Source organism: Callithrix jacchus, chromosome 11 (genome assembly GCF_049354715.1).
Source record: "Callithrix jacchus isolate 240 chromosome 11, calJac240_pri, whole genome shotgun sequence".
Taxonomy (NCBI): Eukaryota; Metazoa; Chordata; class Mammalia; order Primates; family Cebidae; genus Callithrix; species Callithrix jacchus.
The window spans coordinates 75,746,951-75,773,275 of record NC_133512.1 but is presented as its reverse complement, the minus strand read 5'-3'; the positions used below and the strand labels follow the sequence as shown (position 1 = coordinate 75,773,275).

Sequence of the window (26,325 nt, the reverse complement as noted above, 5' to 3'; positions counted from 1 at the left end):
TAGCGGCGCGGGGGTCCCGACCCCCGCGGCCTGCGGGTGGGGGCGGGGAGGGGGCGGGGCCGGCCGGGGGCGGGTCTTGCTGGGCCCCCGCGGGAGCGGCGGCGGCGGCGGCGCAGGCGCGGTTCCCGCCTCCTCCCGGCCGGCGGAGCGAGTGGAGGCTGGAGCCCGGCTCGTCTCGGCGCCCGCGTCGCCGCCGCCGCCGCCGCGAAGCCCCCCGCCCCGCTTCCGCCGCGTCGGAATGAGCTCCCGGAAAGGTGAGTGGCCAGCGGCGCGCCCACTCCTCGCCACGCGGCCAGGCCGGGTGGGCGGCCCGACCGTTAATGTGTGTCTTCTCTTCCCCCAGTGCTGGCCATTCAGGCCCGAAAGCGGAGGCCGAAAAGAGAGAAACATCCGAAAAAGTGAGTCCACGCTGCGCCTGTCCCCGGTCCCCACGCCCGCCCCGTTGGGGGCGCCCGCGGCCGCGCAGGGGAAAGTTGCCCGGGTTCCCGGGCCGGCTGGCGGGCTGGTCCCCTGGGACGCCGGCGCTCGGCTCCTGCGCCCCGCGGGCGGCCCGGGGGGAGGGGCGGCGGCGGGGGAGGGGCGCGCGGGCTGCGGCCGGAGCCCGAGCATCCCGGAGCCTTGACCCCGCGGCTTCCCGCCCCGGGTCGCCGCTGACGGGCGGGAGACCGGCGGGGAGGCGCCGGGCGGGGCGTGCGCACCCCTCCCCTGAGCGCCGAGCGGGCCTGGGGGTCGCGGCCCTTCCCGGGAGGGGCCCCGAGGTCCGCCGCCCGCCGCCCGGCTCCGGCGCGCCGGGTGCTGGCGTGCGGCGGCTGCGCGGCTCCCACCTGAGACGCGGGCGGAGGAGGCGGAGGGGCCGAGTGTGCGCGAGGGCGTGTGTCTCGCCTCCCCTTCCTCCCCGGACCCCGCCTGTCGGCCTTTCTGCTGAGAACCAGAGCTGGTTGTCAAGTGGTTCGCCGCGGGCGTGTTCCTGGCGCGAGTTCAGCCCCGAGACCTGTGCGATTCGGCTCTCGGGTTTGGATTCGAAACTTTCCGCTCGGGTCGATCGTGACTTGGGTGCGTGGCGGGAGCCTGGGTCGCGGGCTGCGCAGGGCGGTGGGCGTGTGCGCGGGGCGGGGGCGGGGGCTGGGGCATGGGGCGGGAGCCCGGCAGGGTGGAAAACGCGCCCGCGCGGGCCACCTCCAGCCTGGCCGCGCACCCGAGCCTGGCGGCAGCTGCCCAAGCGAGAAGCCTTTCCTGGAGAGCTGCTCCGAGACCGCACAGCGCCGCCGCGTCGTCTTTTCCACTCCTCTCTCCTAATTTTTTTGATTTACCAGCGTTCAACATCGTTACTTCGTCCTCTAGATTAATTGCTTCGCTCTTCTGAGCAAGAATACTCTATGTGGCATCTTTGGTACTGTGGGGAACGAGAGTCCAGCATCATCTTTAATAAAATACGGAAACATTTTTGGTTGTTTGTTTCCTTTGAGGGGTACCTCGCAGCACTCTCAGGCTTTTTTCCCCTTCTTGTTGGCCTTGGTCCCTCCCTGGAGAATTTCATAGCCATGGTTGGCTTCTAGGAAAACCGGCTAAGTCATTATTAAGTTATAGGACGACAGGACTTTGTTCATTTAAAAGGAACATATTTGAAAGTATTTTTAGGGCTTCACAGAATGTGGAGAGTGAAATAAAAATACCTGTCTTAAAAAAAGAGTAAGGGGAAAGGACTAAGGACATGAAGAACTAAATTGGTGAGTAAAAATTGGATGTTGAATTTGTAAGATATTAAAACGGAATGGATTTTTGGTAGTTTTAGATGCTTTTAAAAAAATTAATGCTAGTTTTCAAGTGAATTAGAACCTTAAATTTGAGATTTCCTTTGGTGAACCATGGACGTTTACCCAGTGGTAAGGAGAACTGTTATGTTTAGGATTCTGAATGAGTACTGGGTTTTAATCACAGCTTTCAATTCAAAGAATTGATTTAATTCCACGTAGTGTGTTATATTCAGAAACATAAAAAGAAGTGGAAATGGTATGACCCCAGTGTCAGAGATGGCTGTATGTGCATGTATGTACAAACAGACCATGTATGTGTGCATGTTACCTATGCATACATGTAGAACAGTTCTAATTAAGTCAGTATGTGTTTTTTATTTGCATATATTAGGTTATGATTTTCCTAATGGCCAAGGGCCTTTCTGGTGGGCCACAGTTTGGTATGTGGTATGTTTATGAAGACTTGGTGAATAGCCAGCCACAGTACTCAGCTTTTACTCTCATAGATTAATGTGCTGCTTTCTCCCACTGTGTGTTGTGTACATGTGATAGAATTTGAGGCTGCTAGGTAACGGGACCAGCCCAATTATATAACTGATTGAGGCAATACTATTTTTCACAAGACGTTATTTTTCATTTTATTTATTTATTTTGAAACAGAGTTTCACTCTTGTTGCCCAGGCTGGAGTGCAATGGCCCGATCTCGGCTCATTGCGACTTCTGCATCCAGGTTTCAAGCAGTTCTCCTGCCTCAGCCTCCCGAGTAGCTGGGATTATGGGCGCCCGCTACCACACACAGCTAATTTTTTTTTTTTTTTGTACTTTTTAGTAGAGATGGGATTTCACTGTATTGGCCAGGCTGGTCTCCCAACTCCTGACCTAAGGTGATCCACTCATCTTTTTCTCCTCCAGTGCTGGGATTACAGGCATGAGCTACTGCTCTCGGCCTGAATCAAGACAGTTAAAAGAAGTGTTTGATGTTACTTATTTATTCATGTATTCAATGGGTATTTACATGTTTTTCTTTGAAGATGATAATAGAGCTTTGAACAAGACAAAGCTCCTTGCAAAGCTAACATTCTTTGGACGTTTGGGGAAAACCACAAAGAGGGTGACAGAAGATAATTTCAGACAGGGCTAAGGGATATGAAGAAAATTAAGATGGGGCATCTTAATAATAATAGATGATATTTGAACACTGCCACTCTGCTGATTGCTTTACATGTACCTTGTTGACAACCCTATGAGGTAGGCACTGTTATTACTGACATTTTACAGATGAGGAAACAGGGACACAGCAAGAGTAACATTAACATACCCAGCTGTTAAGTTGAATCCAGGCAGCCCAGGACCAGAGTCCACACTCAACTCTCTGAGAGGTGACATTTGAGCAGGATCGAGAATGAGGAAGAGATGCAGTGTGGCAGAGGCCCTGGGGAGGAATGGGTTGAAAGTATTCGAGGAACCCACAATTCAGGGTGTCTAGAGTGGTCTGGAGAGGTTGATGGGAGGCAGGAGTCAGAGCATATCTGCCCTCGTAGGCTATTGGAGGCTTACATGTGGAAGGGACAGGTTCTGATTCCTGTTTAAAAAGAGTATGGCTGCTACCTGGAGAGTATATTGTGGGGAAGGGGGGGGGATAGCAGTGGAAACAGACCTGGCCTGCAGTAGTGCATGGGAAACAGGTGACATGGTTGAGTGTGCAAGGAGTGGCACCTGAGAAGTAAAAGGATCTCCGGGACACTAGTATTTTCAGGGTACTCCGCATTTTACAGACAGCTCTGACAGGTTAAGGCCACATAGTAGCTTCATTTGAATCAGAATTCAGGTCTCCTGAAGCCCTATTTTTGCTTTTTGATTAATTTTCCAGAGGAGGAAAAGGAGATTGGTATAATTTTTTTTTTAAATAATAGGTATAGTGTATTAATTCGATGACTGGCAAACTTGAATTATGTGACTCTGGGTCTGGGTTGGTGTAACATCATTTACTGTTGTTATCTACTTTTGTTATGCAAACTGGCTTTTCATTAATTTTAGTTCAGTTAAAATCTGTGAGCTTTTATGAATTGAGCCAGTTCCTAGAGGCTATTTTTATGGTACACTGGAAATTGTAGTTGTCAGGAATAAGATTAAGATTTCTCAACTTAGTGGTAGATTATTCTCTGAGTTTAGTTTGCTGAATATTAATTTTGCTGCTTTGTGAGTAACAGGCAGCATGGAAGGACTGTAGTGCTGTTTAATCACAAATCTTAGGAATTAGCTACATCTCATAACTTGGTATAAATTTTTGCCTTAGGGCATGTTTATATGTAGGTACAATTTTTAAAAGATCTCTTTTGTTTATTTTTTTTAAATAATATATTGGGATATAGTTCACATACCATAAAGTTTACCTTTAAAATATACAATTTACAGATTTTTAGTCTATTCATTAAGTTGTGCAGCCATTATCTAATTCTATAACATTATTACTTCCCCAGAAAGAAACTCCGTATTCGTTTTCCAATTACTCTCCATTCCCCTTCCCCCTGCCTTGGCAACAACTAGTTTACATTCTAAGTCTCTATGAATCTACTTATTCTGAACATTTCATGTAAATGGAATATACAATATGTGGCTTTGTGTCTGGTTTTCTTAGAATATCAAGATCCATCCATGTTGTGAAACATATTGGTACTTCGTTCCTTTATATTGCTGAATAAGTAGTGTTGATATGCCACAGTTTACCCATTCATCCATTGTTCTTTAAAATTTTTACATTTCTGGCTGGGCGAGGTGGCTCACACCTGTAATCCCAGCACGTGGAAGGCCGAGGCGGGGGGATCACAAGGTCAGGTAGGAGTTGGAGATCAGCCCGGCCAATATGGTGAAACCCCGTCTCTATAAAAATAGAAAGAGTAGTTGGGCATGGTGGCACGCACCTGTAGTCCCAGCTACTCTGGAGGCTGAGGCAGAAGAATTGCTTGAACCGGAAGGCGGAGGTTGCAGTGAGCTGAGATTATACCACTGCACTTCAGTCTGGGTGATAGAGTGAGACTCCCTCAAAAAAAAATTCTATTTCTTTTTTGTTCTTATTTTTATTAAAATATTTAGTTTTGAAATAATTTCAGACTCAGAAGACCTTGCAAAAGTAGTTTAGAGTTAGTTCTTTGTGTACCCTTTTTTCAACTTCCCCCACATTGATATCTTAACCATAGAACATTGTTGAAACCAAGAAATTGACATTGACACAAATGTTATTAACTCAAGAATGATTTTACTTGGACTTTATCAGTTTCACTGCCGTCTTTGTGTGTGTAGCTGTAACAAATTGTATCATTTACGTAGATTAGAATAATCACCACAGTCAGGATGGGAAACTTTCATTATGGCAAAGAACAGTCACATTCTCTTTCTTTGACTCTAAGCTTGGCAAGCACTGATCTGTTCTCTATCACTTAATGTTGCCACTTCAAAAATGTTATATAAATGGAATTAGACAGTATATCACCGTCACCTTTTGTGATCCGCTTTTTTCACTCAGCATAATGCCCTTGAGATTCATGCATGTTGCTGCCTGTGACCGTAGTGCATTCCTTTTTATTGCTGACAAGTATTTCATTGTGTAGATTAAGAGTTTATTCACAGGTGAAAGGATATTTGGGTATACTTTGCTTCTGTTTTTTTTTCTTTCTTGTTTTGTTTTGAGATGGAGTCTCGCTCTTGTTGCCCAGGGTGGAGTTCAGTGGCATGCTTAGCCTCCTGAGTAGCTGGGATTACAGGTGCCTGTCACCACCCCTGGCTAATTTTTATACTTTTAGTAGAGATGGGGTTTCACCATGTTGGCCAGGCTGGTCTCAAACTCCTGACTTCAGGTGATCCTCCTGCTTCAGTCTCCCAAAGTGCTGGGATTACAGGTGTCTGCTACCATGCCTGGCTTATTTTTTGTGTTTTGTAGAGACAGGGTTTCACCATGTTAACCAGGCTGGCCTTGAACCCCTGACCTTGTGATCCGCCCCCCCCCCCGCCCCTTAGACTCCCAAAGCATCAGGATTACAGTTGTGAGCCACCTTGTCTGGCCAGATTTCGTTTTAACATTGTCATTTTAGTGAAACTGCTTTTGTTTATTTATTTTTATTTGAGTCAGAGTCTGGCTCTGTCACCCAGGCAGGAGTGCAGTGGCATGATCTTGGCTCACTGCAACCTCTGCTTCTTGGGTTCAAGTGATCCTTGTGCCTCAGCCTCCCGAGTAACTGGGATTACAGGCATGTGCCACTATGCCCAGCTAATTTTCTTTGTGTTTTTAGTAGAGGAGGCTGGTCAGGAACTCCTGGCCTAGGCCTCAAGTGATCTGCTTGCCTCAGCCTCCCAAAGTGCTGGGATGACAGTCATGAGCTACTGCACCTGGCCCAGCTTTTTTTTTTTTAAGTGTTAAAAGTAATATGGTCATGGTAGAAAATTCAGTACAGAATTTAGCATAATACAGAAAAATTAAGAAGTAAGCTTTTGTGGCTTCACTAATGATGTTTAATTTAAAAGTTTTTTAGCATGTTAATTTAGGGTATCTAATTGTTTTGGTGTGTTATTCGGTTACTTGTGCATGGTTTTGTTTATTTTTTTAAAAATTGAGTCCTGGCATACATGTATATACATGTATGCAAAGTGTATTGATCATTTAAAGATCAGTGAGGATCACTTGAGGTTAGGGGTTTTGAGACCAGCCTGGCCAACATGATCAAACCCCATCTCTACTAAAGATACAGAAATCAGCTGGGAGTGGTGGCGCATGCCTGTAGTCCCAGCTACTCAAAAAGGGCTGAGGTGAGAGAACCTGGGAGGTGGAGTTTGCAGTGAGCTGAGATTGTGCCACTGCATGCCAGCCTGAGTGATGCAGCGAAACTCCATCTCAAAAAAAAAATCATTTTTAATTTTAATTTTCTTTTTTAGAGATAGGATCTTGCCTTGCCGCCTAGGCTGCCTTCTTCACCCTCTTGGGTTTGGGTGATTCCCCATTTCAGACTCCCAAGTAGTTGGGATTGCAGGTATCTGCCACCATGCCTGGCAGTGTACAGTTTGATGATTTTTTTATGTGTGTGTGTGTATATATATATATACGTATATATATATATTTTTTTAAAACGGGGGGGTTGTTGCTTTGAGGAGAGTTATACTTTTTTTTTGGTATTTTCGTTTTTTTTCCTTTTTGTGGAGAACGGGGTCTTGCTGTATTGCCCAGGCATTTCTCGAACTCCTGGGCTCAAGCTGTCCTCCCACCTCTGCCTCCCTAAGAGCTGGGATTACAGGCGTGAGCCACAGTGCCTGCCTTATGTACATTTATACTCCTGTAGCTACCACCTAGATCAGTATACAGAACCCTTCCAATACTCCATAAGTTTTCTCATGCCTCTCCTTAGGCTATACTCTATATACTTCTAGTATATACCACCTAGAAGCAACAACTTTTCTGATATCTGTTGTTATTGATTAGTTTTGTCTGTTCTTGAATTTCATATAAACGAAATCATGTAGAATATACAGTCATCTCTCAAGTATCCTTGGAGGGTTGGTTCTGGGACACCCTCAGATAACAAAATTTGAGGATACTCAAGTCCCTTGTAACCTTCACACATCCTCCTGTATATTTTAAATTATCTCCGGATTACTAATAATATATAATACAATGTAAGTACTATGTCAGTAGTTGTTACACAGTGTTTTTTTTTGAGAAGGAGTTTCACTCTTGTTACCCAAGCTGGAGTGCAATGGCGCAATCTCGGCTCACCGCAACCTCCGCCTCCTGGGTTCAAGCAATTCTCCTGCCTCAGCCTCCTGAGTAGCTGGGATTACAGGCACACGCCACCGTGCCCAGCTAATTTTTTGTATTTTTAGTAGAGACGGGGTTTCACCATGTTGACCGGGATGGCCTCTATCTTCTGACCTCGAGGGCCTCCATCTTCTGACCCCGTGATCTACCCGCCTCGGCCTCCCAAAGTGCTGGGATTACAGGCTTGAGCCACCACACCCGGCCTAGTGTTTTTTGTTTTTTTGTTTTTGAGACAGATTTTCACTCTTGTTGCCCACGCTGTAGTGCAATGGCACGATCTCAGTTCACTGCAACCTCCAACCACCAGGTTCAAGCGATTCTTCTGCTTCAGCTTCCTAGACGGCTGGTATTACAGGCATACACCACCATGCCCAGCTAATTTTTTATTTTTAGTAGAGACATTTGGTCAGGTTGGTCTTGAACTCCCGACCTCAGGTGATCTGCCCACCTTGGCCTCCCAAAGTGCTGGGATTATGGGCTTGAACCACCATGCCTCGCCCAGCATAGTGTTTTAAGATAAAGCAACCTTGCAGTTGTATGAGACAGAGCATGGTCTTTTTTTTTTTTTGGAGTCTTGAGGCTGGGTACGGTGACTTATGCCTGTAATTCCAGCACTTTGGGAGGCTGAGGTGGGTGGATCATGAGGTCAGAAGATGAAGGCCCTCGAGGTCAGAAGATAGAGGCCATCCCGATCAACATGGTGAAACCCCTTCTCTCCTAAAAACACAAAAATTAGCTGGACGTGGTGGCATGTGCCTATAGTCCCCGATACTCAGGAGGCTGAGGCAGGAAAATTGCTTGAACCTGGGAGGTGGAGGTTGTGGTGAGCTGAGATTGTGTCATTGCACTCCATCCTGGGCAACAAGAGCAAAACTCCGTCTCAAAAAAAAAAAAAAAAAAAAAAAAGATGGAGTCTCACTCTGTTGCTCAGGCTGGAGGGCAGTCGTGTGATCTAGGTTTATGGCAACCTCTACCTCCTAGGTTCAAGCAATTCTCCTGCCTTAGCCTCCCGAGTAGCTTAGATTACAGGTGTGGGCCACCACGCCTGGGTAATTTTTGTATTTTTAGTAGAGATGGGGGCTTCACCACATTGGTTAGTCTGATCTCGAACTCCTGACCTCGTGCAGCACTGTGGCCAGCCTGTATTTTTTTATTTTTTGGAGACTGGTTGTTGCTTTGTGGACTGGCAGTGGCACGATCATAGATCACTGCCACCTCAAATTCCTGGCCTCAAGTCATCCTCCTGACTCAGCCTCCTGAGTAGCTGGAACTACAGGCAAGCACTACCATGCCCAGCTGATTTTAAATTTTTTTTGTAGAGATGGGATCTCCCTGTGTTGCCCAGGCTCAAAGATGAGTTTTGATTGAACTACTTTATACTCCCACAAGTGTAAAGACACTTATGGTTGCTTCACATTTTTGTCCACACTTAGCAGTGTCATTTTAATAAATTTTAGCTACTATGGGTGTGTACTGATATTTCATTATGGTTTTCAGTTGCATTTTCCTGAGTAATGATATTAAACATCTTTTCATATGTTTATTGGTCATTTGAGTTTCCTATTTTGTGAAGTGCCTTTTTAAGTCTTTTGTTCCCCACCTTTTAATACTGTTTTTTTCTTACTGATTTATAAAAATTTATAGATTTTCAGTTGACTTCTTTTTCAGATATATGTATAAGTTTTATATTTTTCTAACCATTATGGGTATCATTTTGTAATCTGAAAGTAAACTGGAAATCAGAAGGGCGTTGTCAACTGGTTCTGCACTGCCCCCTTAATTTATGAAGTAAAATAAGGGGGCAGGGCAAGGGTGTCCCAGGCAGAAGAAACACTGCAGTTGGTGTCAACATGTGAGGGTTAAAATGGCGTGTAGTCTTGGAATGTCAAGAAGGTTAGTAGGGCTGGAGTGCAGGGTGTGGTAAGCAGTAAGTGGGGCTCTGAGGAAGTCAAACAAGGGACTGGGGACCTGTTAAGGGGCACAGACTCAGGTTTTTAGAAAGATTCCTCTAGCTATTGTGTGTAGAATTGCTTAGAGGCCAGGCGCTCCATTGGAAGGCTATTGCGTGTCAGGAGACTGATGTGTACTAAGGGGCTAGAATCCAGTAGATTTAATGTTCAGTTTAATGTGAGAGGAGAATGGGAAGGGTCTAGGACGAATTCCAGGTTTCTGAATTAGTTAAATTTGTGGGTGTTGTTGCCATAATTGGGAATGCAGATGTTTGGGAAAAATGAATGGTGACTTTGTCCAGGCTTTTTGAGGTCTCCATATAAATTCTTTTAAGAGTTGTTTGGTCAGTGTTTGTAGCTAGAGCAATGAGAAGAGCACTGTTTAGGAGATGTATGTTGGGAATTGTCAGATATAGCTGATGTTAGGGACTGGTCGAAGGTGCATTAACAGGTGAAGTGAAGGCTGTAGGTAGGGTTGGTAAAGGAGGAGCCAGAGAGATGGGAGACCCTGGAGAAAGTTGTCCCACAGAAATCAAGCGGGGGATACAACATTTCAAGAAGGTCATGATCAGCAGTGTTAGTCTGCAGATAAAATTGAAGTTAGATGAGCCTTAATCTTGGCTTGTGCTTCTGGTATTTAGAAAATCATTAGAGACTACAGCTGGAGCTATCTTGGCACAGTGTTTTTTCTTTTTTGAGACAGAGTCTCGCTCTGTCACCACCTTGTAGTGCACGATCTCAGCTCACTGCAACTTCTGCCTCCCAGGTTCAAGCAGTTCTCTTGCCTCAGCCTCCTGAGTAGCTGGACTACAGATGCTTGCCACAACGCCGAGCTAATTTTTTGTATTTTTAGTAGAGACAGAGTTTCACCATGTTGGCCAGGATGGTCTCGATCCCTTGACCTCGTGATTCACCCGCCTCGGCCTCCCAAAGTGCTGGGATTACAGGCATGAGCCACTGTGCCGGGCCAGCGCAGTGTTTTAAGATAAAAGCAACCTTGCATCTGCATGAGCTATATGAGTGAATAGGAAGACAGAGCATGGTCCTTTTATTTTTTTTGAGACGGAGTCTCACCCTTTTGCCCAGCCTGGAGTGTAGTGGCACGATTTAGCCTCACTGCAATCTCTGCCTCCCAGGTTCAAGCAGTTCTCCTGCATTAGCCTCCTGATTGAGATTATAGGTGTGTGCCACCACATCTGGCTAATTTTTGTATTTTTAGTAGAGATGGGGTTTCACCATGTTGGTCAGGCTGGTATCGATCTCCTGAGCTCGTGATCTGCCCACCTCAGCCTCCCAAAATGCTGGGATTGTTTCAGCCTTCTGAGTAGCTGGAACTACAAACATTTGCCTCACTGCGCGCAGCTATAAGTTGCACGTTTTAAAACATGTGTGTAGTGGCCAGGACTTTACAGAGCACCTGGATCAGTGTTTTTCAGCCTTACTTTGTAGTAGCAGAATGTGTTGTGAAATAAAATCTTGTGTAGGCTGGATACAGTGGCTTACGCCTGTAGTCCCAGCACTTTGGGAGGCTGAGGTGGGCGGATCACTTGAGGTCAGGAGTTCGAGACCAGCGTGGCCAGTATTGTGAAATCCCATCTCTACTAAAACTACAAAAAATTAGCCAGACGTGGTGTACACCTGTAGTCCCAGCTACTCAGGAGGCTAAGGCAGGAGAATTGCTTGAATCTGGCAGGTGGAGGTTATGAGATCGTGCCATTTCACTCCAGCCTGGGTGACAGAGTGAGACTCTGTCTCAAAAAAGAAAAAAAATCTTGTGCAGAATACTGTTATGTATAAAGTGGAAAAGGTGGCTCTACTCTGAGAGAATTAGCAGGTGAGAGCTTGGTCCTTGCCATGTGGCCTTCATCTTGTCCACTAGGGTGCTCCCAAAGCATCTTTGAAGAACACAGTTTGAAGTTCATTGCCCTAAACCATTCCATGTTTTCACTAAAGGAGAAATGAAGGACTGAAGAAGTGTGGCTCTTCTTTTTTTTGGAGATAGAGTTTTTCCCTGTCACCCAGGCTGGAGTGCAGTGGCACAATCTCAGCTTACTCCAACTCCCGCCTCCTGGGTTGAAGTGATTCTCATGCTTCAGCCTCTTAAATAGCTGGGATTATAGGCGTGCGCCACCAAGCCCGGCTAATTTTTTGCATTTTTAGTAGAGACAGAATTTCATCATGTTGCCATTCTGGTCTTGAACTCCTGACCTCAAGTGATCTGCCCACCTTGGCCTCCTAAAGTGCTGGGATAACAGGCTTGAGCCACTGAGCCGGGCAGGAACGTGGCTTTTGATGAAAGTCACTTATCTTTTTAGTACCTTAGCCAGTTTACAGTGTTGGATTAGTCTTGGATTCTGATTCAGTGGTCTTTCTTACTATCATTAAGCTGTAGGATGATAAACCCTTCTGGGACTGATACAGAAAATACAGTTTCTAGTCCTCAAAGAGGGATTATTATTGTAAGAACCTTACTTTTAACTCCTTCCTTTGCTGGGAGGGAAAAAAAAGATAAAAAATGTTATTTGTATGAAGAGACCCTTAATAGGTCAAATGAATCTGCACGGCTTTATCATGTGCATTTGTGGGAGTGGGATGGAAGATGCTTTACATAGAAAATCTCAGAATACAGGAAAACAGTTTTTAAATTTTTTTATCATTTATTTATTTTGAGATGGAGTTTCGCTCGTTACCCAGGCTGGAGTGCAATGGCGCGATCTCAGCTCACCGCAACCTCTGCCTCCTGGATTCAAGCAATTCTCCTGCCTCAGCCTCCTGAGTAGCTGGGACTACAGGCACGCGCCACCATGCCCAGCTAATTTTTTTGTATTTTTAGTAGAGACGGGGTTTCACCGTGTTGACCAGGATGGTCTTGATCTTTTGATCTTGTGATCCACCCGCCTCGGCCTCCCAAAGTGCTGGGATTATAGGCGTGAGCCACCGGGCCCGGTCAGCAGTTTTTTAAAAAAAGCAATAAGCCATATTTTTTTACCTTAGCTTTAAAAACTTGTTTTTGTTTTATTTTTCAGTAGCTAGAGGGCTATTTATAGTAACCAGCAGACTATATGCATGACCAGTAATAGAAATGATCTCCTCTTTCCTTGGCTCCACTAATGCCCACTACTTGTTCTGTCTTTGTAATCAGTTAAATGTACACTTCAGATGATTATAAGCTTTGTAACTGTATTCTCTTCAAGCTTTAAATCCCATTACTGAAAAGTGTATACAGTTTGCCCTTCAATAACATGTGTTTGACCTATGGAAATTTTTTTAAATAAATATATTGGTAAATTTTTTGGAGGTTTTCTATAGTTTGAAAAAACTTGAAGGTGAACTATGTAGCCTAAAATGTTTTAAAAAATTAAGAAAAAGTCATGTCATGAATGCTTAAAATATTTGTAGATGCTAGTTTGTTTTATTATTTACTACCATGAAATGTACACAAAATGTATGTGTACAAACAGACTGTACATGGCACTATTTGCAGTCAAGAGAAATGCAAGCAAACATAAAGGTGCAGATTAAATCATAACTGCATGGAATTACCTGTAGTATATGTTGTAATACTGTAATAATTTTGTAGCTACCTCCTGTTGCTTTTGTAGTAAGCTCAAGTGTTGGAAGTATCCCTGTGATGCTTAAAATGGCCTGTGGTTGGCCAGGCGCAGTTGCTCATGCCAGTAATCCGAGAACTTTGGGAGGCCGAGGTGGGTGGATTGCTTGAGCCAAGGAGTTTGAGACTAGCCTAGACAACATGCTGAGACCTTGTCTCTATAAAAAATACAAAAATTAGCTAGGTGTGGTGGTGCATGCTTATAGTCCAGCTACTTAGGAGGCTGAGGCAGGAGGATTGTTTGACCTTAGGAGGCCAAGGTTGCAGTGAGCCAAGATCATGCCACTGCATTGCAGACTGGGTGACAGAGCCAGAACCTATCTCAGAACAAAACAAAAAACAAAACAAAGCCCTGTGATGCTAATCATCTCCATGTGGGCAGCTCATGTCCAGTAAATTGTGTACCTTGGTAAAAAGTGATCTTGGCCAGGCACGGTGGCTGTAATCCCAGCACGTTGGGACACCAAGGTGGGAGGAGCATTTGAGCTCAGGAGTTCAAGACTAGTCTGGCAATATAGTGAGACTTCATCTATTTAAAAAAAAAAAAAAAAGGAAAAAATAGTGATCTCATATTTTTCTTACATATATTTCAGCGTGTTTAGTGTAATACTGTAAACCTTGAATCACACCATGGGGCTCACGGAGTGATACTAGTGATGCTGGAAGTGCTTTCAGGAAGGAGAGAAATGTCATGATGTTACAAGAAAAAGTCAAATTGCTTGATATGCACCATAGATTGAATGCATTCTATGTGGTTGCTTGCCATTTAAAGATAAATAAATTTAGCATAAATGACCATAGTGAAGGAAAGGAAATTCATGAAGCCGTTTTTTGTAGCTACACCAGCAGGTATGAAACCTCACACTTTTTGTAAAATATTCCTTTATCATATTTTGAAAATGCAGCTTTTATATGGGTGCAGGATTGTAATAAGAAAGGCATACCTAGCTGGGCACGATGGCTCACGCCTGTAATCCCAGCACTTTGGGAGGCTGATGTGGGTGGATCATGAGGTCAGGAGTTTGAGACCAGCCTGGTGAATATGGTGAAACCCCGTCTCTACTAAAAATAAAAAAGTTAGCCAGGTGTGGTGGTGCATGCCTGTAGTCCCAGCTACTCAGGAGGCTGAGGCAGGAGAATTGGTTGAACCTAGGAGGCAGAGTTGCAGTGAGTCGAGATCACGCTGCTGCACTCCAGCCTAGGCAACCGAGCAAGCTCTGTCTCCAGAAAAAAAAAAAAAAAAAAAAAAACCTGTAGACGCTAATATAGTTAGAGAAAAAGTGATGTCTGTATGACAACTGTAAAGGTGAAAGATGTTAAACTAGAGAACTTACTACCAGCAAAAGGTGGTTTGATAATTTTAGAAAGAAGTTTACCTTGCCTTAAGAAATGTTGATGCAAATCAACAACAGGAAGTTGAGCAACACCAAATAAACAAACAAAAAGAAATGTTGAGATAACAGAAACCACTTCTGCCAACTAAGAGGCAGGCAGCATATGAGTTTGCAGACACCATTAAGAAAATCATTGAGATGGCCGGGCGCAGTGGCTGAAGCCTGTAATCCCAGCACTTTGGGAGGCCGAGGCTGGTGGATCACGAGGTCAAGAGATCGAGACCATCCTGGTCAACATGGTGAAACCCCGTCTCTACTAAAGATACAAAAAATTAGCTGGGCATGGTGGCGCATGCCTGTAATCCCAGCTACTCAGGAGGCTGAGGCAGGAGAATTGCCTGAACCCAGATAGTGGAGGTAGCGGTGAGCCGAGATCACACCATTGCACTCCAGCCTGGGTAACAAGAGCGAAACTCGGTCTCAAAAAAAAAAAAAAGAGGAGAAAGGTTATCTGCCTGAATAGATTTTTTTTTCTTTTTTTTTTTTTAAAGATAGAGTTTTGTTCTCTTAGGCTGGAATTAAGTGAGTGCTCCAGCCTTGACCTGCTAGGCTTACGTGATCCTCCCATCTCAGCCTCCCGAGTAGCTGAGACTACAGGCACACGCCATTACCACACCCAGCTAATTTTTAAATTACTTTTTGGAGACTCAGTCTCCTTATATTGCCCAGGCTAGTCTTCAATTCTATTGCCTTGTACACCCAAAGTGTTGGGATTACTTATGTGAGCCATTGCACCTGGCCTAAGTAGATTTTTTTTTTTTTGAGACTGACTTTTGCTCTTGTTGCCCAGGCTGGAATGCAGCAGTGCAGTCTTGGCTCACTGCAACCTCTGCCTTCTGGGTTCAAGCGATTCTCCTGCCTCAGTTTCCTGAGTAGCTGGGACTACAGGCACACGCCACCACATCTGGCTAATTTTTTGTATTTTAAGTAGAGACTGGGTTTCACCATATCGGCCAGGCTGGTCTCCAACTCCTTACCATAGGTGATCCACCTGCCTCATGCCTCAGCCTCCCAAAGTGTTAGAATTACAGGCGTGAGCCACTGCTCCTGGCTCTAAATACATTTTAATGTAGATTAAAGTGCCCCATTCTGGAAAAAAAAAATGCCATAGAGGTCGTTAATTCTATTCATAAGAAAAAGAAGTAAGCACCAGGATTTAAGGCAGGAAGGAATGGGCTAACTCTGCTGTTCTGTGCAAATGCAGTCAGGTTTATGATCAGGACTGCCCTTGTCTATAAAGCCGGCAACCTTGAGCCTTGAAGGGAGAAGAGAAATACTGCCTGCTAGTCTTTTGGTTGTATAAGAAGTCCTGGAAAATGAGAACCCTTTTTTTGGATTGATTCCATTGATGCTTTCTCACAGAAATCAGGAAATACCTACCCAGTGAGGGGACTGCCTTTTAAAGTTCTTTGGATTTTGGACAATGCCTCTGGTCATCCAGAACTCCAGGAGTTCAACACAGAAGTGTGGAAATAGTTTACTTGCCCCCAAACAATGTCTCTAATTTAGAAATGCCTTAAGGAATGTCCGCATCAGGGAGCCATGAAGACTTTTAAGACTCATTACGACACTGTATTCTATGGAAAGGCTTGTCAGTGCAATCAAAGAGAACTCAGTTGAGAGCATCACGAATATGCAGGTTACACCACAGAAGATACCATTGTTGTTTTAGAAAAAGGCATGAAGATCATCAGGCTTGAAACAAATTCCTGCCGGAGAAAACTGTCAGATGTACATGACCTCACGGATTTACAGTCAAGGAAATCATGAAAGAGCTTGTAGATATGGCCAAAAAGGTGGGAGTGAGAATGGTGAAGTGTTTCCATATATGGATTGTGAGAAATTCAAGAGCCATTAGACACCACACCACAGGAATTATCAGAAGATGACTTGATGAGAATGAGGGCTTTCAAACCTCTGCCAGAGGATGAGGAAAAGAATTTGATATTAGGCAATTGAGCAGAAGGGTTCTGATTATTGAAGACTGCTTTTGACTTCTTTTTCACTGTGAAGGTGATGAGCATGGAGACCTTCATGATGATTCACTTCCACTAAATAAATAGTGCCGTGGTTTGGATATGGTTTGTTTGGCCTCTCCAAGCCTCATGTTTAAATTTGCTACCCCATTGTTGGTGCTGGGGCCTGGCGTTTGAATTGTAGAGGGTGGATCCCTCTTGAATGGCTTGATGTGTCATTCTTGCTTCTTCTCACTCTTAGTTTCTGGAGAACTGGTTGTTGAAAAGAGCCTGACACTTCCACCTCCATTCTTGCTTTCTCTCTCTCCCTCTTGCTGTGTGATCTCAGCACATGCTGGCTCTTTTTCACCATGGGGTAGAAGCAGCCTGAGACCCTCACTGGAAGTAGATGCTGGTGTCATGCTTGTTGTACAGCCTGTAGAACCATAAGCCGCATGCATCTCTTTTTCTTTATTTTAATACATTACCCAGGCTTAGATATTCCTTTATAGCAGCAAAAATAGACTGTGACAGATAGTAAATATATTTTCTCTTCCTTATGATTTTCCTTTTTTTTTTTCAGACAAGGTCTTGCTGTGTCGCCCAGGCTAGAGTGCGGTGGCATGATCTTGTCTCACTGCGACCTTTGCCTCTCGGTCTCAAGTGATCCTCCCACCTTAGACCCCCAAGTAGCTGGGACTACAGGCACACACCACCGTGCCCGGCTAATTTTTGTGTTTTTAGTAGAGACAGGTTTTGTCATGTTGCCCTGGCTGGTCTCGAACTCCTGTGCTCAAGTGATCCACTTGCTTCAGCCTTCCAAAGTGCTCGGATTACAGGCAGGAGCCACTGGGCCTGGCCTCTTAGGATTTTTTTTTTTTTTTTGAGATGGAGTCTTACTCTGTGGCCCAGGCTGGAGTGTAGCAGTGCAATCTTGGCTCACCACAACCTTTCCCTTCCATATTCTCCTGCCTCAGCCTCCTGAGTAGCTGGGATTAGAGGCGCCAGCCACCATGTTCAGCTAATTTTTGTATTTTTAGTAGATATGGGGCTTCAGCAGGTTGGACGGGCTGGTCTTGAACTCCTGACCTCAGATGGTCAGCCTCCTCAGCCTCCCAAAGTGCTGGGATTACAGGTGTGAGCCGCTGCCCCTGGCTGATGATTTTCTTAATAACATTTTCTTTTATTTAGTTTGTTTCATTGTGGGAATACCATATATAATACATATATAAAATATGTGTTAATCTATTTACATTGTTGGTAAGGCTTCTGGTTTCTGGGGAGTCAAAAGTTGTATGTGGATTTTTGACTGTGCATGGTTGGGGTGGTGTCCCTAATCCCTGTGTTGTCAAGGATCAGTTGTACTTCCCCTGTATAGGCAAAGACTGTCTTATTTCCACGATTTACCAGAGATGTGATACTTCCCATTTCCCCAAAAGCCTGGTTTATCTTTGAAAAACATTTTTTTTTTTTGAGATGGCTTCTCGCTCTCTGGAATGTGATGGCATAATCTCGGCTCACTGCAATCTCCACCTCCTGGATTCAAGCAGTTTTCCTGCCTCAGCCTCCCAAGTAGCTGGGATTACAGGCACCCGCCACCATGCCTGGCTAGTTTTCGTATTTTTAGTAGAGAGGGGGTTTTACCATGTTGGCCAGGCTGGTCTCGAATCCTGACCTTAAGTGATCCGCCTACCTCGGCCTCCCAAAGTGCTGGGATTACAGGTGTGAGCTCAGCTTGTTTTGTTGCTGTTGTTATTTTTTTTTTTTTTTTGAGACGGAGTTTCGCTCTTGTTACCCAGGCTGGAGTGCAATGGCACGATCTCGGCTCACTGCAACCTCCGCCTCCTGGGTTCAGGCAATTCTCCTGCCTCAGCCTCCTGAGTAGCTGGGATTACAGACACGCGCCACCGTGCCCAGCTAATTTTTTGTATTTTTAGTAGAGACGGGGTTTCACCATGTTGACCAGGATGGTCTCGATCTCTGGACCTCGTGATTCACCCGCCTCGGCCTCCCAAAGTGCTGGGATTACAGGCGTGAGCCACCGCGCCCGGCCGTTGCTGTTGTTATTGAGACAGAGTCTTGCTCTTGTTGCCCAGGCTGGAGTGTGTAATCTCATCTCACTGCAACCTCCGCCTCCTAGGTTTAAGTGATTCTCCTGCCTCAGCCTCTCAAATAGCTGGGATTATAGGCACCTGCCACCATGCCTGGCTAATTTTTTCTATTTTTAGTATCGGCAGTGTTTCACCATGTTGGCCAGGCTGGTCCTGAACTCCTGACATCAGGTGATCCACCCACCTTGGTGTCCCAAAGTGCTGGGATTACAGGTATGAGCCACCCTGCCCAGCCTTATCTTTGAATTTTTTTTGCTAAGGCTATAATAATGGCTGTTGGAGGCAGCTGACCAGAGTTCAAGTTTTAATGCCACCGCTTTTCTCATTGGTGTTAGCTAAGTTATCTAATTGCTTTAAGGCTAAGCTTCTTCATCCTGAAAGAGAGCTAATAAAACCTACCTCTCAGAGTAAAGGAGATGTTTGAGGATAAAATGAGATAATTCTTACCCTTTATGTGACACATCCAAAATGCTTAGTAAGCTGGGACTACAGGTATGTGTCACCATGCGTGGCTGATTTTGTTTTTTACTTTTGTACATAGGAGGTTTCACTACGTTGACTAGGCTGGTTTCACACTCCTGGCCTTGAGTTTGTTCTGTCTTGGCTTCCCAAAGTGTTGGGATTACGGGTGTGAGCAACTTGAGCCCAGGCTTAAATCTTTATTTCTATCAGCAATAACTCCTATAAGGTATTTGTAAGAGATACGTTGTCTAAGTATGGGTCATGAAAGTGAACTAGAGCTATGCATTTACCATCAGATCAAGAAATAGTGAAGAGACATTTATTGTTCCTAGCAGGTCATCTCTATTTAGGTCTGTAATTCCAAACTATAATAAAGGGACAGGCAGCAGACTAAGACATGTGATAAAAGGAATGGAGGACTCCAGCAGCTTTTAAAAAAAATTACTGTTATTTAAAAAATCTAACTGTTGGTTTACCACGAAAATACTGAATAGTCTTAGTTGGGAACTTCAGGTGATAAAGGAGTAAGGTGGATACATAAGGCCTTTACCACAGTGTTGTTAGGGTAGCAGATGCTTTTTTTTTTTTTTTTTGAGACAGAGTCTCTCTCTTTGTTGCCCAGGCTGGAATGCAGTGGCATGATCTTGGCTCACTGCAATCTCCGCCTCCCAGGTTCAAGCAAGTCTCCTGCGTCAGCCTCCTAAGTAGCTAGGACTACAGGTGCGTGCCACCACATCTGACTAATTTTTGTATTTTTTTTTTTTAAGTAGAGACAGGGTTTCACCTTATTGGTCAGTCTGGTCTCGAATTCCTGACCTCCTTATCTGCCTGCCTCAGCCTCCCAAAGTGCTGGGATTACAGACGTGAGCTACCGTGCCCGGCAGCAGATGCTTTTTGGAGTACTGCCTGTTTCAGGTCTTTCCTTTCTCATACTTTGTCTCTATCATCTATCTTCCACAGGACTGGAGAAATCTCTGTTGCAGAAGAGATACTTGTATTTTTAACATTAGGTTTTGAAAATTTTGGAAATAACTCTTCCTTCTTTTAGGTATTTAATATATCTGATACAGATGCAGACTTAAATTTCACTATGAAAACGTGAATACAGGTTGTACATGCTTTAATTTTTTTTTTGAGATGGAGTCTCGCTCTCTTGCCTGGGCTTAAGTGCAGTGGCACAATCTTGGCTCACTGCAACTTCTGCCTCCTGGGTTCGAGCGATTCTCCTGCCTTAGCCTCCTGAGTAGCTGGGACTACAAGCGCCTGCCTCCTTGCCTAGGTAATTTTAGTATTTTTAGTAGAGATGGGGTTTTACCATATTGGCCAGGCTGATCTCGAATTCCTGATGTTGTGGTCAGCCTGCCTCTGCCTCCCAAAGTTCTGGGATTACAACTGTGAGCCACCAGGCCTGGTCTCATACCTTAATTTTAAGCTGAGTATGTATGACATTGAGCTATATGAAATTGTCTTTTGTTTTTTGGCCCAGACTATCAAATTTCATGTGGTTCTTCTGAACTAACACAAAAGATAGCTAATATAGTGACTAACATTTATTCCGTACTTATTGTGTATTGGGCATTCTGGTATGTACTTTAATATGCATTTATGTTTAATTCTCACAACACTCTAAATTAAGCTTAAAAATTTTTTCAGCTGCCCAGATTCCATTTATGCTACTGGAAATGGGTCTTAGTTTTTGTATGGGAATTATCTCTTGTCTATTTTTGGTTCACATTGTTTGGGTTTCTCTCTTGTTTGCTTCATGCTCCAGGATGGAGCATGGCCTGTTTTACTTAGTGCCTTCCACCTTTCAGTTGGAGAGCCCACACATAGCTAATCTCAGGGCCTTTGCATGAGGATTTGGAAGAGGCTCTTGCTTTTCTCCTACAGGCTTCCATGGAGAGGATGTGAGTTAGAGATATTGAACCCATTTTGTCACCAGGCAGATTCTGAAAATCAACAGAGAAAAAAGCCTTGCCAAGAGTTAGAGAGAAACTCAATCCTGGTGGTTTTGTTTATTTATTTTGATTAATTAATTTTCTGTTTAGAGTCTCACTGTGTTATCTAGACTGGAGTGCAGTGGCACGGTCTCAGCTCATGAAACCTCTGCCTCCTGGTTTCAAATGATTCTCCTGCTTCAGCCTCCCAAGTAGCTGTGAGTACTGGTATGTGTCACCATGCCTGGCTAATTTTTGTATTTTTTTGTAGAGACAGGGTTTTACCATGTTGGCTAGACTGGACTCAAAACTCCTGACCTCAAGGGATCCGGCCGCCTTGGCCTCCCAAAGTGCTGGGACTACAGGCATCAGCCACCGTTCCCGGCCCTGATGATGCCATTTAAACCCTAACTCGAGGTGTGTCTTATGCATAGGTTGCCTGCTGGACTTCTAGTTATTTGTTTAAGCTGGGTCGAGTTGGATTTTCTGTTACTTTTTTTTGTTGGAGACAGGGTCTCACTCTCACCCTGGTTAGAGCACAGTGACATGATCGTGGCTCACTGTAGCCTTGACCTCCCAGGCTTAAGCAGTCCTCTCACCACAGCCTCCTGAGTAGCTGGGACCACAGGTGTGCTCCACCATCCCTGGCTAATTTTTTTATTTTTAGTTGAGATGTGGTCTAGTAATGTTGGCCAGGCTCTTCTCAAAGTCTTGGGCTTAAATGATCCTTCTGCCTCTTTTTGCCAAAGTGTTGGGATTATAGGTGTGAGCCACTGTGCCTTGCTTGCTAATTAAAAAAAAATTGTTTTTTTGTAGACATGAGGTCTTGCCATGTTGCGCAGGCTGTTCTTGAACTCCTAGTCTCTAGCAGTCCTCCTGCTGTGGCCTCCAAAGTGCTGGGATTATGGGCATGCGCCACTGTGCCCAGCTGTATTTTCTGTTAATTAAAACTGAAAGAGCAACATTGTTGATTATAGTCACATGGAAACAACTCAAATGTCAGTTGATGAATAAACAAAATCTAGCATATCCTTACAATGGAATATTATTCAGCAGTAAGAATAATGAAGTACTATTACATGCTACAACATGGGTATACCTTGAAAACATTATACTAGATCGAAGAAGTCAGTCATAAAAGACCGCATATTAATATGATTTAATTTATATCAAGTATCTGAAATAGGCAAATTCATAGAGACAATAAGTAGGTTGCCTAGGGCTGGTGGGGAGGGGGAAATATGGAGAGTGCCTGTTGATGGCTATGTGTTTCTTTGTGAGGTGATAAAAAGACTGTAAAATTGATTTTGGTAATGGTTGTACAGTTCTGTGAATATACTAAAGTCATTAAGTTGTACACTTTAACTGGGTGAATTGTATGTGTGAGTTATATGTCTGACTATAGCTGTTATTAAAAAAACAACAGGAGGACAAAAAGGCTGCTGGGAGTAGCAGTGTCTGGCCTCCCAAAATGCTGGGACTACAAGCGTGAGCCACTGTTCCTAGCCCTGATGGTGGTATTTAAACCCTAACTCAAGATTCATGGTTGCCTTAAGGCTGATGGGAAGGGGGAAATATGGAGAGTGCCTGTTGATGGCTATGTGTTTCTTTTTGGGGTGATAAAAATACTACCAAGTCCAAACTTAAAACTGTGTTATCTTGCCTTTTTTTCAACGAAGTCATCTTTATGGAACTTTGTAGCTGGGAGTTCCTTAGCAATTACTTAATCTAACCCTTTCATTTTACTGATGAGAAAATTGAACCTTAGATAATGAGGGATTTATGACTTAGTTTCAAAGACAGGCAGATAAACAACTAGCAGTGATACAAGGTGGAATAGAAGTTACCCAATAGAGGTACAGGTATTTATTGTGTGAAATTAAAGGAGGGATTGTTTAATTCTGATGACTAGCCAAGAGGTTGTTTTGTTTTTTTTGAGATGGAGTTTTGCTCTGTCACCCAGGCTGGAGTGCATTGGTGTGATCTTGGCTAACCGTAGCCTTTATCTCCTGGATTCAAGTGATTCTCCTGCCTCAGCCTCTCGAGTAGCTGGGATCACAGGTGTGCGCACCACCACACCCAGCTAATTTTTGTATTTTGAGTAGACACTGGGTTTCATCATGTTGGCCAGGCAGGTCTTGAACCTTTGACCTCAGGTGATTTGCCTGCCTCAGCCTCCCAGAGTGCTGAGATTACAGGAGTGAGCCACTGTATCCAGCAGTGGATTATAAAGATGTCTTAGTCTGTTTACTATTGCAATAACTGAATACCTGAGACTGCTTTATTTACTTACTTACTTTGAGACAGTCTCTCTCTTATAGCCCAGGCTGGAGTTCAATGGCACAGTCTCGCAACCTCCGTCCGCCAGGTTCAAGTGTTTCTGCTGCCTTAGCCTCCTGAGTAGCTGCAATTACAGGTGTGCTCCACCACGCCCGGCTAATTTTTTGTATTTTTAGTGGAGACTGGGTTTCACCGTTTTGGCCAGACTGGTCTCAAACTCCTAACCTCAGGTGATCTGCCAGCCTCAGCCTCCCAAAGTGTTGGGATTTCAGACATGAGCCACCGTGCCCAGCTGGTAATTTATTATTATTATTATTTTTGAAATGGAGTCTCACTATGTTAGCCAGGCTGGTCTCAAACTCCTGACCTTAGGTGATTTGCCTGCCTCAGCCTCCCAGAGTTCTGAGATTACGGGAGTGAGCCATTGTGCTTGGCTGAGACTGGGTAATTTATAAAGAAAAGGAATTTATTTCCTTCAGTTCCGCATGTTGGGAAGGCCAAAGTCAGTCAAGGGGCCTATCTAATGAGGACCTTCTTGTTTTTTGGGGACTCTGCAGAGTCCCAAGGCAGCCTAGAGTATCACATGGTTAGGGGGCTGAGTGTTTTCTAGCTCAGGACTCTTCCTCTTACAAAGCCACCAGCCACACTTCCAGGATAACCCGCTAATTTATGAATAGGTTCCATTCATGAAGACAGAACCGTCATTACACAGTCATCTTTTAAACGCTTGCCTCATAATACTGCCACATTGGGGATTAACTTTAGAATGAGTTTTGTAGGGACAAACATTAAAATCTTGTAAAAAGGTGGTAGCAGATAGATAAAGCACATGAGATGGGCTCTGTAAACTTTAATGTAGTATAGCCTGATTTAGCTGAGACTTGTGGCTTCGTACCCTAATCCTATTGTATAGTGGCTGATTAGCCATGTAATCTGAACATGTTTAAGCCATCTATGTGCCTCAGTTTCCTCATTTGTAAAATGCGATTCATTATAGCAACTATAGCACTTTGGGAGGCCAAGGTGGGCAGATCACTTGAGCACGAGTTCAAGACCAGTCTGGCCAATATGGAGAAACCCTGTCTCTACTGAAAAAAATACAAAAATTAACCAGGTGTGTTTGCATATACCTGTAGTCGCAGCTACTTGGGAGGCTGAGGCAGGAGAATTGCTTGTACCCAGGAGGCAGAGGTTGCAGTGAGCTGAGATTGCGCCACTGTACTCTAGCCTGGGTGACAAGAGAGACTCTGTCTCAAAAAAAAAAAATAAAATAAAAATTATAGCAACTATAGGGTTATTGTGAGGATTATGTAAAAATTCAGGTGATATATTTAGCATAATACCTGCAGGTCTTAAGACAGGCACTGTTCAATAAATAGTAACTTTGCTATTTACTCTTTTCTTCCTGTTGGATCCACTCAGTTATCTCTGGTTTTTGGGTTTAGCTAATCCTTGACCCTAGGACTTTGACATGGGTATTTATGAAGGATCCCTGATTACATAGGGCATTAAGGCGTGATTGTACTTTAATGCTACCACGTATTGTTACTCTCTTCTCCTAATTCTTTGTTTTTGACAAGCTCTGATATATTTCTTTTTCTTTTTCTTTTTGAGACGGAATCTCACTCTGTCGCCCATGCTGGAGTGTAGTGATGTGATCTAGGCTGCAACCTCTGTCTCCAGAGTTCAAGTGATTCTCCCACCTCAGCCTTCCAAGTAGCTGGGACTACAGGTGTGTGCCATCATGCTTGGCTTATTTTTGTATTTTTTAGTAGAGATGGTGTTTCACCATGGTAGCCAGGCTGGTCTCAAACTCCTGACCTCAGGTGATCTACCCACCTCCGCCTCCCAGAATGCTGGGATTACAGGATTACAGGTGTGAGCCACTATGCCCAGCTGCTCTGCTATCTTTCTTTCTTTTTTTCTTTTCTATTTTCACTGCTGGCAAGAATGTTATATTTCCTTAGGTAATTTTTTTTTTCTTTTTAAAAAGCATTATCACCTGATTGGGCAGAACTAGCTTGGTTAGAAAATAGTTCAAGTGCGGCTGGGCTTGGTGCCTCATGCCTGCAATCCCAGCACTTGGGGAGGCTGAGTACAGTGGTGCCATCTCAGCTTACTGTAACCCCTGCCTCCTGAATTCAAGCAATTCTCCTGCTTTAGCTTTCCAAGTAGCTGGGACCACAAGCATATGCCACCACCCTGGTTAATTAAAAAATTTTTTTTTTTTTGCAGAGATGAGGGGGATCTCACCACATTGCCAAGCTGGTCTCAAATTCCTGGGCTCAAGCGATCCTCCTGCCTCAGCTTCCCAAAGTGCTGGGATTATAGGGATGAGTCGCCATGCACAGCCATAATTTCCTTCTTTTTTTTTTTAAAGGCTGAATAATACCTAATTTTAGTTACAGATATTTAAAAGCCAGTCTGTGGCCAGTGTGTTGGCTCATGCTTGTGATTCCAGCATGTTGAGAGACTGAGGTGGGAGGATCAGTTGAGTCCAGTAGTTTGAGATAAGCTTAGGCTAGTTGAGACCTTGTCTCTACAAAAATGAAAAAAATTAGCCAGGCATGGTGGCATGTACCTGTAATCCCAGCACTTTGGGAAACTGACGTGGGAGGATTGCTTGAGTCTAGGAGTTTAAGACCAGCGTGGACAAATAGTGAGAACCTATCTCTACAAAAATAAAAAATTAGCTGGGTGTGGTGGTGCGTGTCTGTAATCCCAGCTACCTGGAAGGCAGATTAGAGGAGGGAGGATCATCTTGAGCCCATAGGTTGAGTGAAGTTTCAGTGAGCCGTGATTATGCCCACTGCCCTTCAGCCTGGGTGAGAGTGAAACCTTATCTTAAAAAAAAAAAAAAAAAAGACAGTCTGTCTCATAACTAAGTAAAAGATAATTTATATTAATTTTATGGTTCCAGGGCAATGGGCAGTATTTTATTTCTTCGTGTAGAAATTTTACTTTTTTTTTTGAGGTGGAGTTTCGCTCTTGTTACCCAGGCTGGAGTGCAATGGCGCGATCTTGGCTCACCGCAACCTCCGCCTCCTGGGTTCAGGCAATTCTCCTGCCT

The 26,325-nt window shown here is 44.4% G+C and overlaps 1 protein-coding gene across 35 annotated transcripts in view; it reads left to right on the top strand.

The window, feature by feature from the left end:
• The window catches only part of SRPK2 (SRSF protein kinase 2), a 287,533-nt gene that overhangs the window by 10,373 nt on the left and 250,835 nt on the right, over positions 1 to 26,325 (top strand). For 22 of the 35 annotated variants that reach the window (XM_078343106.1, XM_078343097.1, XM_078343089.1 and 19 more), the window contains one exon: positions 344 to 398. The exons of 5 other annotated variants lie outside the window; for them this stretch is intronic. Coding sequence is in view for 20 of the 30 variants with exons in the window: in XM_078343089.1 (XP_078199215.1) it covers positions 344 to 398 (55 nt within the window). In the remaining 10 variants the exon portion in view is untranslated. Of the gene's footprint in view, positions 1 to 120; positions 255 to 343; positions 399 to 914; positions 1,054 to 26,325 lie in introns of those variants that run through there. 8 more of the 35 variants (XM_078343107.1, XM_078343101.1, XM_078343105.1 and 5 more) reach the window with 2 other exon arrangements.